General features: G+C 44.3%; 2 protein-coding genes across 3 annotated transcripts; one reads left to right on the top strand and one right to left on the bottom strand.

Annotated features, from left to right (window-relative positions):
- The first annotated feature begins 770 nt into the window (after positions 1-770).
- Positions 771-11,148, top strand: LOC148383991 (myosin heavy chain, fast skeletal muscle-like). Its single transcript, XM_088357817.1, has 42 exons — positions 771-971; positions 1,978-2,103; positions 2,180-2,227; positions 2,301-2,526; positions 2,613-2,756; positions 2,845-3,001; positions 3,091-3,118; positions 3,190-3,295; positions 3,373-3,465; positions 3,549-3,612; positions 3,694-3,792; positions 3,861-3,964; positions 4,030-4,168; positions 4,242-4,360; positions 4,441-4,590; positions 4,668-4,838; positions 4,925-5,231; positions 5,296-5,378; positions 5,462-5,549; positions 5,627-5,744; positions 5,817-5,940; positions 6,002-6,138; positions 6,216-6,471; positions 6,555-6,797; positions 6,870-7,046; positions 7,124-7,269; positions 7,357-7,447; positions 7,528-7,917; positions 8,001-8,127; positions 8,192-8,310; positions 8,400-8,596; positions 8,670-8,853; positions 8,926-9,091; positions 9,166-9,290; positions 9,418-9,726; positions 9,789-9,992; positions 10,069-10,194; positions 10,271-10,441; positions 10,528-10,632; positions 10,703-10,798; positions 10,869-11,000; positions 11,077-11,148. The coding sequence occupies exons 4-42, from the start codon at positions 2,320-2,322 to the stop codon at positions 11,095-11,097; spliced, it is 5,823 nt and encodes a 1,940-aa protein (XP_088213943.1). The 5' UTR covers positions 771-971; positions 1,978-2,103; positions 2,180-2,227; positions 2,301-2,319; the 3' UTR covers positions 11,098-11,148.
- A 210-nt stretch (positions 11,149-11,358) lies between these two features.
- On the bottom strand, positions 11,359-15,666 carry LOC148383992 (uncharacterized). Of its 2 annotated transcripts, XM_088357163.1 has the most exons (14): positions 15,434-15,666; positions 14,997-15,126; positions 14,790-14,918; positions 14,568-14,715; positions 14,331-14,491; positions 14,096-14,248; positions 13,869-14,013; positions 13,602-13,771; positions 13,374-13,529; positions 13,155-13,296; positions 12,964-13,073; positions 12,661-12,834; positions 12,260-12,298; positions 11,359-12,181 (listed from the first exon to the last, which is right to left on the bottom strand). In XM_088357163.1, exons 2-14 carry the CDS (start codon positions 15,087-15,089, stop codon positions 11,780-11,782), a joined length of 2,022 nt encoding a protein of 673 aa, XP_088213289.1. In that variant the 5' UTR covers positions 15,090-15,126; positions 15,434-15,666; the 3' UTR covers positions 11,359-11,779. The 2 variants fall into 2 exon arrangements, with proteins under 2 accessions (XP_088213289.1, XP_088213290.1); XM_088357164.1 differs by lacking the exons at positions 14,997-15,126; positions 15,434-15,666 and having other exon boundaries at positions 14,331-14,715; positions 14,790-14,916.
- Positions 15,667-15,705: the final 39 nt, after the last annotated feature.

Here is a 15,705-nt window from a genome sequence, read left to right on the forward strand (position 1 = left end):
CCATGATCCTCAGTCAGACCATATTTGAAAAACAAAAGTTGTTGTATGGATTGATAAATCACTGGTGAACTGATGTACATTTCCTCAAATAGTGGACCGAGTGCCCTAGGGAAAAGTAATAAAAACCAAATGTTAACTAAAAATTTCAACTGGCAGTGGAAGCAAATGTAAATGGCAGATTCAATTGCTATTCTTTAAGACATTTTAGCCACGCCTGTAGTCCATTTATAGTGCACGGCTATATTTAGACTTTAAAGCTGTCTTTGTTCAGCTCATTAGATTACATCAGCGGACTGCCCATGATGACAAAAAATTATTTTATTGTCCACAAAAGTCCAGTTGTTAAGGCCAACTTTATTTATTTTCATCTAAAATTAGTGTTCTCTTTTGCTTGCTCGGATGCTCACACGAACTAAAAATGACCCCACTGTGTCATGACCTTAGCTGAGAGAAGCAATAAATTATTTGATTGGTGGTGGCAAACAACCTTCTACACTCCATACTAGATAACTAAGTGGACCTTTAAAAAAGCACTTTCTCAAAAGAAAAGGTCTAAAGGTCAGATAGAATTTAGCTACCTTTGTTCTTTTAAAGGATGTCAGACTCCTCCTCTCCAAACAATTTTGGAGGTGTTTTCAGTTCAAGGGCTAGATGTGTAGGACTCTTAAAAAAGATCTGCAAACACAAGGATGTTCTGAAGAGGTTCTTTTTGTTCTGTAAACCATTCCGACGGGTACGAAAAGCCGACAAGAATTTCTCTATTTCAGGTCTATTACGACTCGGACTATTTTTACCTTTACAAACTGAAGAGGTTTGAGTTAAATGATGACTCCACCATGCCGTCAGCGTGAACCGGGCTGCAACATTTTGTCACCGTGCGGAACAATGGCTCACATGGTCACAGCTGAAGTCAAGGTGACCCAGGAAGCAGTCATGCGCAACTTGGGTGGAGATGAACGCCAAGCTGCAAGGTGTCAAACAACTGGACTCATGCATCTCGCTGCCAAGGAACTCGCACCTATTTACGACACCACCCATAAACCTTTGCTTTTTCCAAAATAGATCCCAACGGAAAATCGGCGCAATAGGTAGCGGCCGACCGAATAAGGTCGACAAATGGTGAAGTTGGACAATTATTGAGCAATTATTTTCAGGCCAGCTGAGGAAACCTTTGACCTTGTTTGAAATCACATCTACCCAATATGTTTAAACACTGCAAGGTCAAAAAGGTAAATTTAAAAGGCGGCAGCAAGTCTGGACTCAACAGTCCATATTTGAAAATTAAATCACCAAAGTACCAAAGTAGATTAGCATTTTGCTAAATCCAGATTTTCAAAGTGACCCAAGTCTTGCCTCATGCTTTTATTCATGGTGGCATCTCCACCATCTTGTTTATTCATGGTGGCATCTCCACCATCTTGTTTATTATCAAAGGACTAATTTTGGGTCTTATCAAAGTCTGGTTGACAACTGTTCATCCATCACATTCCAAGGCGACATGTAATCCCCTCCTTTCGTTTTCTGGAACAGCACTTGGCCAATCCTTGACATGTGAGCTGTGTGGTGCTTCTGCAACTGTATACCGCTGACATTCGCCAAAACCACAGCCAGTGCCTGGCACAGCGCACCAGGTCAAGATGATCATATGTCGCCAATAATTAAATCGGAAACAACATTTGGACATGGTGGAGCCCAACAACTTCTCTAATGCGGGGTTGGATTTTATTATTGTGACGTTAGCTTGATTTATAAATCTATCAATTCATATTTTAACACTATAAAAAGCTAGTTTCAACAATAGCAGAACACCTGAATTCCCTTAATATCAGGGTATTGTAATAGTTCTATTATTTTATTTTTCTCTCGTTTATGGGTGGGTATTTACATCGGCACAGGGGGGAGGGTTGGAATGAAATAAACGGCAACCATAAAACAAGGCACAAGGCAACACAATCACGTTAAATGTCACTGTCACAGGATTAGCGACAACATGACAAGAATACATGACCAAGTACAGCAGGGCACACCTACCAAGGAGACATGGGTCCTCTATAAAAGACAGTGCCCGGGACGCTCACAATAACTGATAGGCTTTCAACACAGGTTGGTGAATCAACGGCATCTATTTTTGTGGTTTTATTTTATAACAACACTCATCCTACTGATCTCTGATTCATAGGATCACAAGAACTGATCTGATTTTCATCTTCTGGTGGGACCTTAAGAGGTAATCACAATTGCGTGTAATGTAAACATTTGATGAAGTGATGGAAGCAAATTTGAACTGTGCCTTCTCTCAGTGTCCAATAAAGTGCCACCATGAGTACCGACGCGGAGATGGAGCAGTATGGCGTCGCAGCCATTTACCTCAGGAAGCCCGAGAAGGAGAGGATTGAGGCTCAGACGGCTCCCTTTGATGCCAAGTCAGCCTTCTTCGTGGCCGTTCCTGACGAGATGTACGTCAAGGCCAAACTCGTCAAAAGAGAGGGGGGCAAAGCTACCGTCGAGACACTCATTGGAAATAAGGTAAAGTCTATCGAGGCCCCAGATGAAACCTACTTGAGGAGCCTTCACTGGCAAATCAGTTCCAAATGAAAGAAATGACCTTTCAGACCATCACCGTCAAAGAAGACGACATCCATCCCATGAACCCTCCCAAGTTCGACAAAATTGAGGACATGGCCATGATGACCCACCTCAACGAGCCCGCCGTGTTGTATAACCTCAAAGAGCGTTTTGCATCATGGATGATCTACGTGAGTCGACATCAATGTCCTGCTTTTCAACTCTGGATGGTCTGAATTTAAGTCATGGACTTGTGAGAGCAACACAATCTCTTTCCAGACCTACTCTGGGCTGTTCTGCGTCGTGGTCAATCCCTACAAGTGGCTTCCGGTGTACGACCAGGAGGTCGTAGGGGCCTACAGAGGCAAGAAGAGAATTGAGGCTCCACCCCACATCTTCTCCATCTCTGACAACGCCTATCAGTTCATGCTCACTGGTAACAATTTTTCGATCAAGTCCTGAAACCACGACATTGTAGTAGCTACAATTAATAGCTAATATTTTTGGCTACTTCTCTCATTTTAGACCGTGAAAATCAGTCCGTCCTGATCACGTAAGTCATGAAAACAGCTATTTTATTTGAAATTTTGAGACACTGCACTGAAATATCCTTATCTTCTCCAGTGGAGAATCCGGTGCCGGAAAGACTGTCAACACCAAGCGTGTCATCCAATACTTTGCAACAATTGCAGTTGCTGGAGTCAAAAAGGTTGAACCTGGGAAGATACAGGTAAAACTACAATTATACTCAAAAGAGCATGGTCGCTCCTAAAAATCTTTGTTGACGGTATGGTTGCGCCTTTGTAGGGTTCTCTGGAAGATCAAATCATTGCAGCCAACCCCCTGCTGGAGGCCTACGGTAATGCCAAGACCGTAAGGAACGACAACTCGTCCCGTTTCGTAAGTAGCTCAATCGGAACGCTTTAATTTCCGCATGTTGACTGTCAAAGAAAAAAACTGACACGTTCCTGGTCAACATTTAGGGTAAATTCATCAGAATCCACTTTGGCTCTACTGGCAAGCTGGCCTCTGCTGATATTGAAACTTGTGAGTTTTCAGTCCCCACATGAGTGGCCAAAATAATTTTGGCTACAAATAAATTCTCATGTGTGTCTAACAAATGCTCAGATCTGCTGGAGAAGTCCCGTGTCACCTTCCAGCTGTCAGCTGAGAGGAGCTACCATATCTTCTATCAGCTGATGACAGGACACAAGCCTGAGCTGCTCGGTATGGCACACCAAATAAAACCCCAAAATGTATCAAATTGAAACTATACTCACTGAACTTCATTCCAGAGGCCCTTCTGATCACCACCAATCCGTATGACTATCATATGGTCAGTCAGGGTGAAATCACTGTCAAGAGCATCAATGACGTTGAGGAGTTCATCGCAACAGATGTGAGTCAGCAATAATGACGATTAGCATATCTGTGATAAATAACCCTCACTTGTATTAAATCCAGACCGCTATCGACATCCTGGGCTTCACCAGTGAGGAAAAAATGAGCATTTTCAAGCTGACTGGTGCTGTGATGCATCACGGCAACATAAAATTCAAGCAGAAGCAGCGTGAGGAGCAGGCGGAACCTGATGGCACTGAGGGTAACCACAACAATTCTCTGATGTCTCCACACACAATATGAAACGTTACACGATAATTTTTTTTTCCTTTTAGAGGCTGATAAAATCGCTTACCTCTTGGGTCTGAACTCAGCGGATATGCTGAAAGCTCTGTGCTACCCTCGAGTCAAAGTTGGGAATGAATTTGTGACCAAAGGTCAAACCGTCCCACAGGTAAAAAAAATAAAATTGAGACTCCGTCATAACTTCCATATTGAACAAAACAAATTGTAACCTTAACATCTCTTTACTAGGTCAACAATTCTGTGTCAGCTCTCTGCAAATCCATCTATGAGAAAATGTTCTTGTGGATGGTCATCCGAATCAATGAGATGTTGGACACAAAGCAGCCAAGACAGTTCTTCATTGGAGTGTTGGATATCGCTGGATTTGAGATCTTTGATGTGAGTCACAGAACAATCGAATCAGCTCAGACAAACACATCAGTGGATTAATAAGGTGTAATGTCTGTATTCTGTAGTTCAACAGCTTGGAGCAACTGTGCATCAACTTCACCAATGAGAAACTGCAACAGTTCTTCAACCACCACATGTTTGTCTTGGAGCAAGAGGAATACAAGAAAGAAGGCATCCATTGGGAATTCATCGACTTTGGTATGGACTTGGCGGCTTGCATTGAGCTTATTGAGAAGGTGAGACGATTGTGCTTGGATCTGAGAACATTTATGAATCTCAGTGTTCCTCCAAAATGACCGACACCATTCCCCCCCCACGATAGCCAATGGGCATCTTCTCCATCCTTGAAGAGGAGTGCATGTTCCCCAAGGCGACAGACGTGTCTTTCAAGAACAAGCTGTATGATCAGCATCTTGGCAAGACCAAGGCCTTTGAGAAGCCAAAACCCGCAAAGGGTAAAGCTGAGGCCCACTTCTCACTGGTCCACTACGCTGGTACTGTGGACTACAATATCACCGGCTGGTTGGACAAAAACAAGGATCCCCTGAATGACTCCGTTGTCCAGCTCTACCAGAAGTCTTCAAACAAGCTGCTGGGCATGCTGTACGCCACCCACGCTTCAGCTGAAGGTATAAAGCTCATCCTGCAAATGTCGCTTTGGTGTGCTTATCTTGACAAACGTTTATGAAACAGAGAGTGGTGGTGGTGGTGGTGGCAAGAAGGGTGGTGGAAAGAAGAAGGGTGGTTCTTTCCAGACTGTCTCTGCTCTATTCAGGGTAATGTCACTCATATGTGTGAATTGTTTACCTCATGAGATCGTGACTTGACGTTGCAAGAATGACGACATTTCACCTCACAGGAGAACTTGGGCAAGCTGATGACTAACTTGAGGAGCACTCATCCTCACTTTGTGCGCTGCCTGATCCCCAATGACCATAAGACCCCAGGTTTGATGTCGTCCTCGTAGGGTTCTACTCCAAACAGCTGTTTGAAACAGAAATTAAATCTTCTGAACAATGTTCAGGTCTTATGGAGAACTACCTGGTTATCCACCAGCTGAGATGTAACGGTGTGCTTGAGGGTATCAGAATCTGCAGAAAGGGATTCCCCAGCAGAATCCTCTACGGTGATTTCAAGCAGAGGTGAGTGCGAGAAAATTGGTCTTAGCTGACCTATCACGAGGTCAACAAAATATGTTTCTCATTCTCTTGTAGATACAAAGTATTGAACGCTAGCATCATCCCTGAGGGTCAGTTCATTGACAACAAGAAGGCAGCAGAGAAATTGTTGGGCTCCATCGATGTTGATCACACTCAGTACAAATTTGGACACACTAAGGTGAGTCACCAATGGCACATAGATTGGCAAGTCACTAAAAACTCTTGTTCACAACACACAGGTGTTCTTCAAAGCTGGTCTGTTGGGTACCCTGGAGGAGATGCGAGATGAGAAACTGGCTGCATTGGTGACCATGACTCAAGCTCTCTGCAGAGGATACCTCATGAGGAAAGAGTTTGTGAAGATGATGGAGAGGAGGTAGAAACTTGACCAAAAACCAGATGTGTTTCAAGTGAAATGCAGTGGATCCATTTTCTTCATATTGTGCTTCCTAGAGACGCAATCTTCACCGTCCAGTACAACGTCCGTTCCTTCATGAATGTGAAGAACTGGCCATGGATGCATCTGTACTTCAAGATCAAGCCTCTCCTGAAGAGTGCCGAGACTGAGAAAGAGCTGGCGCAGATGAAGGAGAATTATGGCAAAATGCAATCTGACCTGGCGACTGCTCTGGCCAAAAAGAAAGAGCTGGAGGAGAAGATGGTCTCCCTGTTGCAGGAGAAGAATGACCTGCAACTGCAAGTGGCAGCTGTGAGTGGTCTCTGAGATATCACCAGATCAGTTGTTATAATCGTTTTTGTACAAAAACAAACAATGCTTATTTTTAACAACAGGAAGGTGAGAACCTTTCAGATGCTGAGGAAAGATGCGAGGGGCTCATTAAGAGCAAGATCCAGCTTGAGGCCAAACTCAAAGAGACGACCGAGAGACTGGAAGATGAAGAAGAAATCAACGCTGAGCTGACCACGAAGAAGAGAAAGCTGGAGGACGAATGCTCAGAGCTCAAGAAAGATATTGATGATTTGGAACTCACCTTGGCTAAAGTAGAAAAGGAGAAACACGCCACTGAAAACAAGGTGAACTTCGACCTCATTTTAAATTTCGCCACCAGAAACAGCTGGCAGTGACGTATTGCTTCAATATTTTAGGTGAAAAATCTGACAGAGGAGATGGCAACTCAAGATGAGACTATTGCTAAGTTGACAAAGGAGAAGAAAGCCCTCCAAGAGGCTCACCAGCAAACACTGGACGATCTGCAGGCAGAGGAAGACAAAGTCAACACTCTGACCAAGGCCAAGACCAAGCTGGAGCAGCAAGTGGATGATGTAAGAACACCACAGTGGCCATATAAATGTTTTATGGATCATGACTCATTGTCATTTAAATAAATGCAATGTAACAGCTTGAAGGCTCCCTGGAGCAAGAGAAGAAGCTCCGCATGGACCTTGAGAGAGCCAAGAGGAAGCTTGAAGGTGACCTGAAACTGGCCCAGGAATCCATAATGGATCTGGAGAATGATAAACAGCAATCAGAGGAGAAAATCAAAAAGTAAGAGAAAGAATCGGAGTGGAACTTGTGGTTTCTGTTGATTCCTGCTGCAAAGATGGAGCATGTCTTTCTCCTTTCTATTCAAAGGAAAGACTTTGAGACCAGTCAGCTCCTCAGTAAGATTGAGGATGAACAGTCTCTTGGTGCTCAGCTCCAGAAGAAGATCAAGGAACTCCAGGTACATTTCTCACCTAATTAAACTTACCATGAGAAGATCTCGTTGGGTTGCAGTCAATACAATAATGTCGTCCCACCTAGGCTCGTATTGAGGAGCTGGAAGAGGAGATAGAAGCTGAGAGGGCAGCTCGGGCCAAGGTGGAGAAGCAGAGGTCTGACCTCTCCAGGGAATTAGAGGAGATTAGCGAGAGGCTTGAGGAAGCTGGTGGAGCAACGGCCGCTCAGATTGAGATGAACAAGAAGCGGGAGGCTGAGTTCCAGAAGCTTCGTCGTGATCTTGAAGAGTCCACCCTCCAGCATGAGGCGACTTCCGCCGCTCTCCGCAAGAAGCAGGCTGACAGCGTGGCAGAGTTGGGCGAGCAGATCGACAACCTCCAGCGTGTCAAGCAGAAGCTAGAGAAGGAGAAGAGCGAGTACAAGATGGAGATTGACGATCTCTCCAGCAACATGGAGGCCGTCGCCAAAGCCAAAGTTTGTTTCAGCCATTTTGATCTAAACAAAAAAATGACCTGATCCCCAAATAGTAACTCTACAAGATGATTTGGTCTTTGTAGGGCAACTTGGAGAAACTATGCAGAACTCTTGAAGACCAGTTAAGTGAAATTAAGACCAAGAATGATGAGAATGTTCGCCAGCTCAACGACTTGAGTGCGCAGAAGGCAAGACTGCAAACAGAGAACGGTGAGTAAGCCAACTATTTTCAGTTCAATGACCTCATTTTGAGAATGTATACATGTCATTGCAGGTGAGTTCTCTCGTCAGCTTGAAGAGAAGGAAGCCCTCATTTCCCAGCTGACCAGGGGCAAGCAGGCTTACACTCAGCAGATTGAAGAGCTCAAAAGACACATTGAGGAGGAAGTTAAGGTAGAAGAACAAAGAAGCATCCCTACCAGGACTTGGATCCAGTATTCATATGCCACTGGTGCTATCCAACTTGTTTTGAACTTATATAGGCCAAGAATGCCCTGGCTCATGCTGTTCAGTCTGCCCGTCATGACTGCGATCTGCTCAGAGAGCAATATGAGGAAGAGCAGGAGGCTAAAGCTGAACTGCAGCGAGGAATGTCCAAGGCCAATAGTGAGGTGGCACAGTGGAGGTCTAAGTACGAAACTGATGCTATCCAGCGCACTGAGGAGCTGGAGGAGGCCAAGTGAGGAACTTTGACATAAGGGGAGGATGTTTCCAGAGATTTTCTGCAAACCCAAAATCTTTGCCCATTACAGAAAGAAGCTTGCCCAGCGTCTCCAGGAAGCAGAGGAGTCCATTGAGGCTGTGAACTCCAAGTGTGCCTCTTTGGAGAAGACCAAGCAGAGGCTCCAGGGTGAGGTGGAGGACCTCATGATTGATGTGGAGAGAGCTAATGCCCTGGCTGCCAACCTTGACAAGAAGCAGAGGAACTTTGATAAGGTTCATATCTCCATTGGTCGCATTCATCAATGACACATGACTCCATTTCTAATGAGTCTTTGAAATGTTCAGGTCCTGGCAGAATGGAAGCAGAAATATGAGGAGGGCCAGGCAGAGCTGGAAGGTTCCCAGAAGGAGGCCCGTTCTCTCAGCACTGAACTGTTTAAGATGAAGAACTCCTATGAGGAGGCTTTGGATCACCTAGAGACCTTGAAGAGGGAGAACAAGAACCTGCAGCGTGAGTCAATTTGCACTACAGTTAGGGCAAATGATCACAATGGTTGAATTTTTTGGTTTGTTTTTGACCCGTAGAGGAGATCTCAGATCTAACTGAACAGATTGGGGAGACCGGAAAGAGCATCCACGATCTGGAAAAGGCTAAAAAGACTGTTGAAAGTGAAAAGGCCGAGATTCAGACTGCTCTTGAGGAAGCCGAGGTATCACATTATCAAATCATTCAATTGAATCATCGATACTCTGGCTATTTTTCGGAATTCTATGGTTGCCATGACAAAACCGTGACACTGTATTCAATCTTACTTGAGTCATGTTTCCCAAACACAGGGTACGCTGGAGCATGAAGAGTCCAAGATTCTTCGCGTTCAGCTCGAGCTCAACCAAATCAAAGGCGAGGTTGACAGGAAGCTTGCAGAGAAGGACGAGGAGATGGAGCAGATCAAGAGGAACAGCCAGAGAGTGATTGACTCCATGCAGACCACTCTTGACGCTGAGGTCAGGAGCAGGAACGATGCCCTGAGAATCAAGAAGAAGATGGAGGGAGACCTGAACGAGATGGAGATTCAGTTGAGCCACGCCAACAGACAGGCAGCTGAAGCCCAGAAGCAACTGAGGAATGTCCAGGGACAACTCAAGGTGAGGTCTTTACTCGATGCATACAAAATGAAAAATGACTATTTGCTTTTTTTGTTTGTCAGGATGCCCAACTGCACCTTGATGATGCTATACGGGGACAAGAAGACATGAAGGAACAGGCTGCCATGGTGGAGCGCAGGAACGGCCTGATGCTGGCTGAAATTGAGGAGCTGAGAGCCGCTCTAGAACAGACGGAAAGGTCCCGCAAAGTGGCCGAGCAGGAGCTGGTTGATGCTAACGAGCGTGTCGGACTGCTTCACTCTCAGGTTCGTGCACAATAGTTCTAAAGTCTTTCACTTTCGGATACGAAACTGTTCTGATTCATAACTTTGTCACATTCAGAACACCAGCCTGATGAACACCAAGAAGAAGCTGGAGGCTGACTTCGTTCAGGTTCAAGGTGAAGTGGACGATGCCGTTCAGGAATCAAGAAATGCTGAAGAGAAGGCCAAAAAGGCCATCACTGATGTGAGTGAGAACGTGAACACCGACCTGCCAATGGAATCAATATTTTGAAATATCAAAACAACACTCTTGATTTCAGGCTGCCATGATGGCCGAGGAGCTGAAGAAGGAGCAGGACACCAGCGCTCACCTGGAGAGGATGAAGAAGAACCTGGAGGTGACTGTCAAGGACCTGCAGCACCGTCTGGATGAGGCTGAGAACCTCGCCATGAAGGGTGGCAAGAAGCAACTCCAGAAACTGGAGGCTAGAGTAAGAACTGCTCGAAAATTCTCTTTCATCACATAAATGATTCCTAACCCTCCTACTCGAACGTTTCATTTATGTCCATTTTTCAGGTCCGTCAGCTGGAAACTGAAGTGGAGACTGAGCAGAGACGTGGAGCGGATGCTGTTAAAGGTGTCCGCAAATATGAGAGGAGAGTCAAGGAGCTGACCTACCAGGTGCGTTCCATTCCGCCACACTCGCAAGTTTCCTTTTTGGGATCAGCAGCAAAAAATTTCACCCAAACAGACTGAGGAGGACAAGAAGAACGGGACCAGGCTTCAGGATCTGGTGGATAAATTACAAATGAAGGTCAAGGCTTACAAGAGACAAGCGGAGGAAGCCGTAAGTCCACCACATAGTGATTTCACAAAAATGGCATTCACACAATGTCAACGTTTGTTTTCTATCACAGGAAGAGCATGCCAATACTCACATGTCCAGGCTCAGGAAGGTCCAGCATGAGCTGGAGGAGGCTCAGGAACGTGCTGACATTGCTGAGTCCCAGGTCAACAAGATGAGGGCCAAGAGTCGTGAGAGTGGGAAGGTGACATGCTTATTTTAAGTCGAAAATGTTTGGTCGCTCAAGGATGACTGATTATCTTTATGCTCTTCTTTTTCAGGGAACTGACTCTACTGAATAAGATCCAGTGAAATAATTGGAGGGATCCATAAAATATGGACCCTGTTGTGTGGCAATTCAATTATAGCAATAAATGAAAAAAGAAAAAAAAAATCTGGTTGTTTTTTTCTAATTAAAATGGTGTCATATCACATTGTCTTCAAATGGTCAAACTGAAGAATCACATGAAATAAAAAAAAGTCAAAATATATATATTTCTTTGTGAAAATACACTCAAATAAAATATAAAATCAGATTTGAACTTATTGACCCACAAAGAATTCGCCGGGACCCAAACTTACGAAAGCATGTCATGTATTGCCTTTAAAGTGAAACTAAATTAAAAAAATTAAATACATAAGACTTTAATTACAATTCACTTCACAGGTTCTTTAACGTCACCGTACTGCAAATGAAACATATCCGAAATACATTCAATAAAACAAATAAATAAAAAGAAAAAAAACATTGCGATTGTCCATGTGTGCATTTCCAGTCATTTATTTATATTTCACATTATGTTCATCTTATTTTGTTTCAACTGATAACAGAGTGGTTCATGCATTTTTTGGGGGTTGGGGGGGACTATGTTGTGAATACTAAATGTCAAGAATTGAGGAGGGGGGGGTGATTGTAATTAGGATAACCAACTACAACAAACAGTGTCTCTTACTTCTAATTTCAACTTACCTTGATGAGACTGTCTAGTGTTTATTAGCAGCGTCCTTCCGATCTTTCTTAGCGTGCCCTTTTCCATTGCCCCGCCCCTTCACTGCATCCTCTTTGTGTTTCTGCCCCCCTTGAGTCACTCCGACTTTAAGGTGGGACGTGTGAACCTTCTCAATCAGAGAGAAGCAGTCTTCCTGTGGGCCGATGGGGCAGGATACGGACCCTTCCTGTCTCGGAGGGCCAGAAGTAAAGGGATGCGCCTTCCGGGCCGCTTTGGGCTGGGGCGACGATGGCCTCGAGCGGGGATTCCTGGGGCTGGGGACGAGGTTCAGGTCCAAGGAGACGGGTCGGCCAGGTCTCGGGCTGAGAGGGATCATGAGATTTTCTCCCGGGGCGCCCAGAGTGAGGAAGACCTCTGGGAAAGGCTGGTTGACATTCTTGTGTCCGTTTAGTAGGTGAGCAAATAGAAAATGGTGATTGAAGTGATTTTAAATATACACGTTAGATCAGCTTACCGTTTGTGGTGTGAAGCTCATTGACACCTTTACAGTCATCTGAAAAGGACATCATAAATTGGAATGAGATCCACCGATAAGTAGAAAAATTAAAATTAAAAAATCTGAAATGAGAAATGAAAAAAAATGAAATAAAAAATAAAATAAATATAAACTGTCTGTTTCATTTCATTGCACCCTAAATAAAAAAATAAAAAAATGAATGAATAAATACATCATAATTGAATAAACAAACAAATAAATAAATAAATAAATAGATCAATAAATAAAAACAGTCTCTGTTCCATTTCATTGCACCCTATGGGAGAACAACAAAGCCTTTCTGATTCAAATTTTGATTCTTACTTGTTTTCTTTTAAAACATAAATTCAATTTATTCATTCAATCTTATTGTGACTTACCTGAGCTGTGGAGTCAAGCGTCCGCTGATATTTTGTCTCGCAGTTGAAGGATGACGATTTTGGCAGGCTGCAGCCCGAAGGTGCCGCCGTCGTCTGGGCCTGACAAGCCGGCTTTTTCGCCCCTTGTTTTTTGGAGGCCTTGCTTTCAACCACACTGATTTGTGGGGCGCTAACCTGGAAGTGAACCATAAAAGGTTAGAATGTGTGCGTTATATGCCAACACAATTGATTAGGTCCTATTGATATTGATAGAAAACATGATGAAAAATCTTTTAACCCCAAATAATTTTTATAGGAAGAAACCTTTGTGGTGGCACTTATCCCGGGTAGGGAGGGCAGAGCGAGCCTCTGGTCGTCCAGCCTGTGTGCCTGACTAGAGGCCAGCCTGAGGAACAACCCATCCGTATCTAGACCTGCATAAAAGACTCCCATCTCAGAGCAAGACAACAAACTTGATGACCTCAGAGTGGCTCGTGTGGCAGTTTCTCAGGTACCTGCAGGGGTTTTATTTTGGTTGTGTGTGGGCGTATTGGGCGTGCTCCTGCTTTGGGCTAAAGTGCAACGCTGATCCTCCATGCGTCCTCTCTGAGCGCGAGTCATCATTTTGAGGAATTGTTGCTGATCAGGTGGAGAGAGCTTTAAAAAAAAAAAATCATAGAGGATATAGAATAATCAAAAAAAAAGACTAGCCCCTCCTCCTCTCTCCTCCTCACCTGCTGGTGAGTGTCACTTCTGTCTAGGGAGCCGGACCTCCTTTGAGCTTTGTCAGATGATTCTGAGGTGGGCGAAACTTTGTGCTGGGGTTTTGGAGTGCCTAAACTCTGACTGATATGAGGCGCAGAACATCTCTGATCATCAAACCTGGAGCCCTGTCATTGGAAAAAAGCATTGGTGGATATTGAATAACCACTGGGTTTAGTTTTGCTGAAAAGTCCCCTCACCTGGACTTTAGAGACCATGTAACACAAATAGCTCGCGTCTGTTTTTGACGTTTGAGAGGGGCCTCCATTTTGAATCCCGGGCAAAGATGGAAGACAAACTCGCTGGTCATCCAGACGTTTGCCTTGCGAGTTGGCCAGCAGGTTGAAGAACCTGTCAGAATCCGGCGGACCTGCCCGGACACAAGGAGACATATTGACCAATGTAATCAAAAGACAGAATGATATCGTAAACATTCAGACTTGCACATAAATAAGTGAGCTTAGAACCTGCGGCTGCGGCGTTCTGGGCGGGCTTGTGTTTAGGGAAAGTCTGCGGACTAAGGTTGAGGACACATCGCTGCTCTTCCATGCGGCCTCGCTGCGCGTGAGCCATTAAGTTGAGGAATTGCTTCTGCTCAGCTTGACTCAACTCCTGCATTTATTTGATTACTTGAGGGACATTTTTTTAGCTACATTTGAAATAGGCTGTCAACAACAGTTATCTGTACTCCTACCTTTTTGGGGGAGGTCATAGCTTGGCTCTTGGGGCGTTCCATGTTCAAACCGGGGCTGAAAGAGGCCGAGCGTGCAATGTTGTCTCCCTTCCGTTCCGGCTCCAAAGGCTGGATTTGAGGTAGGGAGCACCTTTGGTTTTCCATTCTGCTCCCCTGGCCACAGATTATAAAATTATTTCAAATTTAATATTCCATTCCGAGACGGGTTTGGATATAATGTATGTGATGTAATAACCTGGACTTTGGAGACCATGTAGCATAAGTAGCTTGAATCCGTGTCAGATGATGACTGCGGCTCGTTTTTGTCCAAACCGGGTAACGAAGGAAGAGACACGCGTTGGTCGTCGAGCCGTCTGCTCTGACTGTTGGTCAACAGATTGAAGAGTGCGTCGAAATCTGGGGAAAATGAAGAGGAGGAGGACATTTTTGTTTCAAATTCAGTGTCGACCAATGTGGAATTATCGCCGATCACCTTCATTGGATATCGCAGCATGAGGCTGCCGGTCAGAGTTTCTTGTGGTGTCACCGTGGCTGAGATTCAGGGAGCAGTCCTCCACATGTCCACGCTGATCGTGATGGACAAGATTTGTCAACTTTTGCTGTTCCTCGGACAAGTGCGCCTGTCCGAGGCCAAAACAATGTCATTAATTAGCGTCATAAAACTTGTTCATACGTGTCAGGTAGCTCAAGTGACCTTGCTGGAACTCGCGTGGGCTTGACACTGGTTGCCTGGCAACAAGAGCAGCTTCCTGTTCATGTCCGGAGTGCTCTGGGTCACTGAAATCTGAGGGGCCAAACCCTCATGTTGAAAAGTTTTTGTCTCCTGAAAGAAAGAAAAATGGTGACTTTACGCTAAATTAAATTTTTAGCATACTTGACACTTTGCTGCTGCTGTTGACACCTGCTGCTCAGCAAAGTCTCGTTGTTGGATTGAAGCAGATGTAGGGATTGACTTGCGCGGTTCTTCCCTTTGTCCTCGCTGTGATGAACTCATGATGTTCGGAAACTGCTATGATCTACCTATATGGAATCTTGGGAGGATTAAAAAAATATCTCATAGTATTTGCGATATAGTACAATTAAAAGTACTATTAAAAATCAAAAATAATATAGTACAATTAAAAGTACTATTAAAAATCAAAAATAAAGTATATTTTGATTTATTCAAATTGAGTTGCACCAAGGGACAAAATGTCCATAGCCACACTGTCAGTAAGAATCAAACCAAATTATTAAAAGCAATATTTTTCTTTATTTAACCTCATTGGATTGTTCAAATAATATTTTTAGACATTATTATGGCACAGATTTGTAAGGATGATAAAAACGTTTGCTCACCATCCCAGCATGACGCTCTTCTTCTGCACACATAACCACATCAAAAGTCAGTCGATGATGAACGGAATCTTCGCTTTGCCGCGGCTGAGGTTGTCCCAACGTCCTGCTGATCTGACTGTGTACCCAACTCGGCTGGGATGAAAGGCTTTTAAATGGAGTTAAGTGCAGAGTATTAACTGATCGCCATTAACGCCGCAGCCCGTGTCCCCGTCTTAATATTGCCATATGTAATCCTAGATGAAAACATAATCCTCGGGATGGAGATGGGATGC

Source organism: Syngnathus floridae, chromosome 17 (genome assembly GCF_059516105.1).
Source record: "Syngnathus floridae isolate MCC-2025c chromosome 17, RoL_Sflo_1.0, whole genome shotgun sequence".
Classification (NCBI taxonomy): domain Eukaryota; kingdom Metazoa; phylum Chordata; class Actinopteri; order Syngnathiformes; family Syngnathidae; genus Syngnathus; species Syngnathus floridae.

Excerpts from the sequence above, each read along its gene's own strand:
- LOC148383992 (XM_088357163.1), bottom strand. The coding sequence starts at position 15,089 with ATGAGTTCATCACAGCGAGGACAAAGGGAAGAACCGCGCAAGTCAATC. Across the intron at positions 14,716-14,789 it reads CCCACGCGAGTTCCAGCAAG|GCGCACTTGTCCGAGGAACA; the intron begins GTCACTTGAGCT and ends GGCCTCGGACAG. Across the intron at positions 14,492-14,567 it reads TGCTGCGATATCCAATGAAG|ATTTCGACGCACTCTTCAAT; the intron begins GTGATCGGCGAT and ends CATTTTCCCCAG.
- LOC148383991 (XM_088357817.1), top strand. The coding sequence starts at position 2,320 with ATGAGTACCGACGCGGAGATGGAGCAGTATGGCGTCGCAGCCATTTAC. Across the intron at positions 5,745-5,816 it reads TACGGTGATTTCAAGCAGAG|ATACAAAGTATTGAACGCTA; the intron begins GTGAGTGCGAGA and ends ATTCTCTTGTAG. Across the intron at positions 10,799-10,868 it reads AGAGACAAGCGGAGGAAGCC|GAAGAGCATGCCAATACTCA; the intron begins GTAAGTCCACCA and ends TTTCTATCACAG.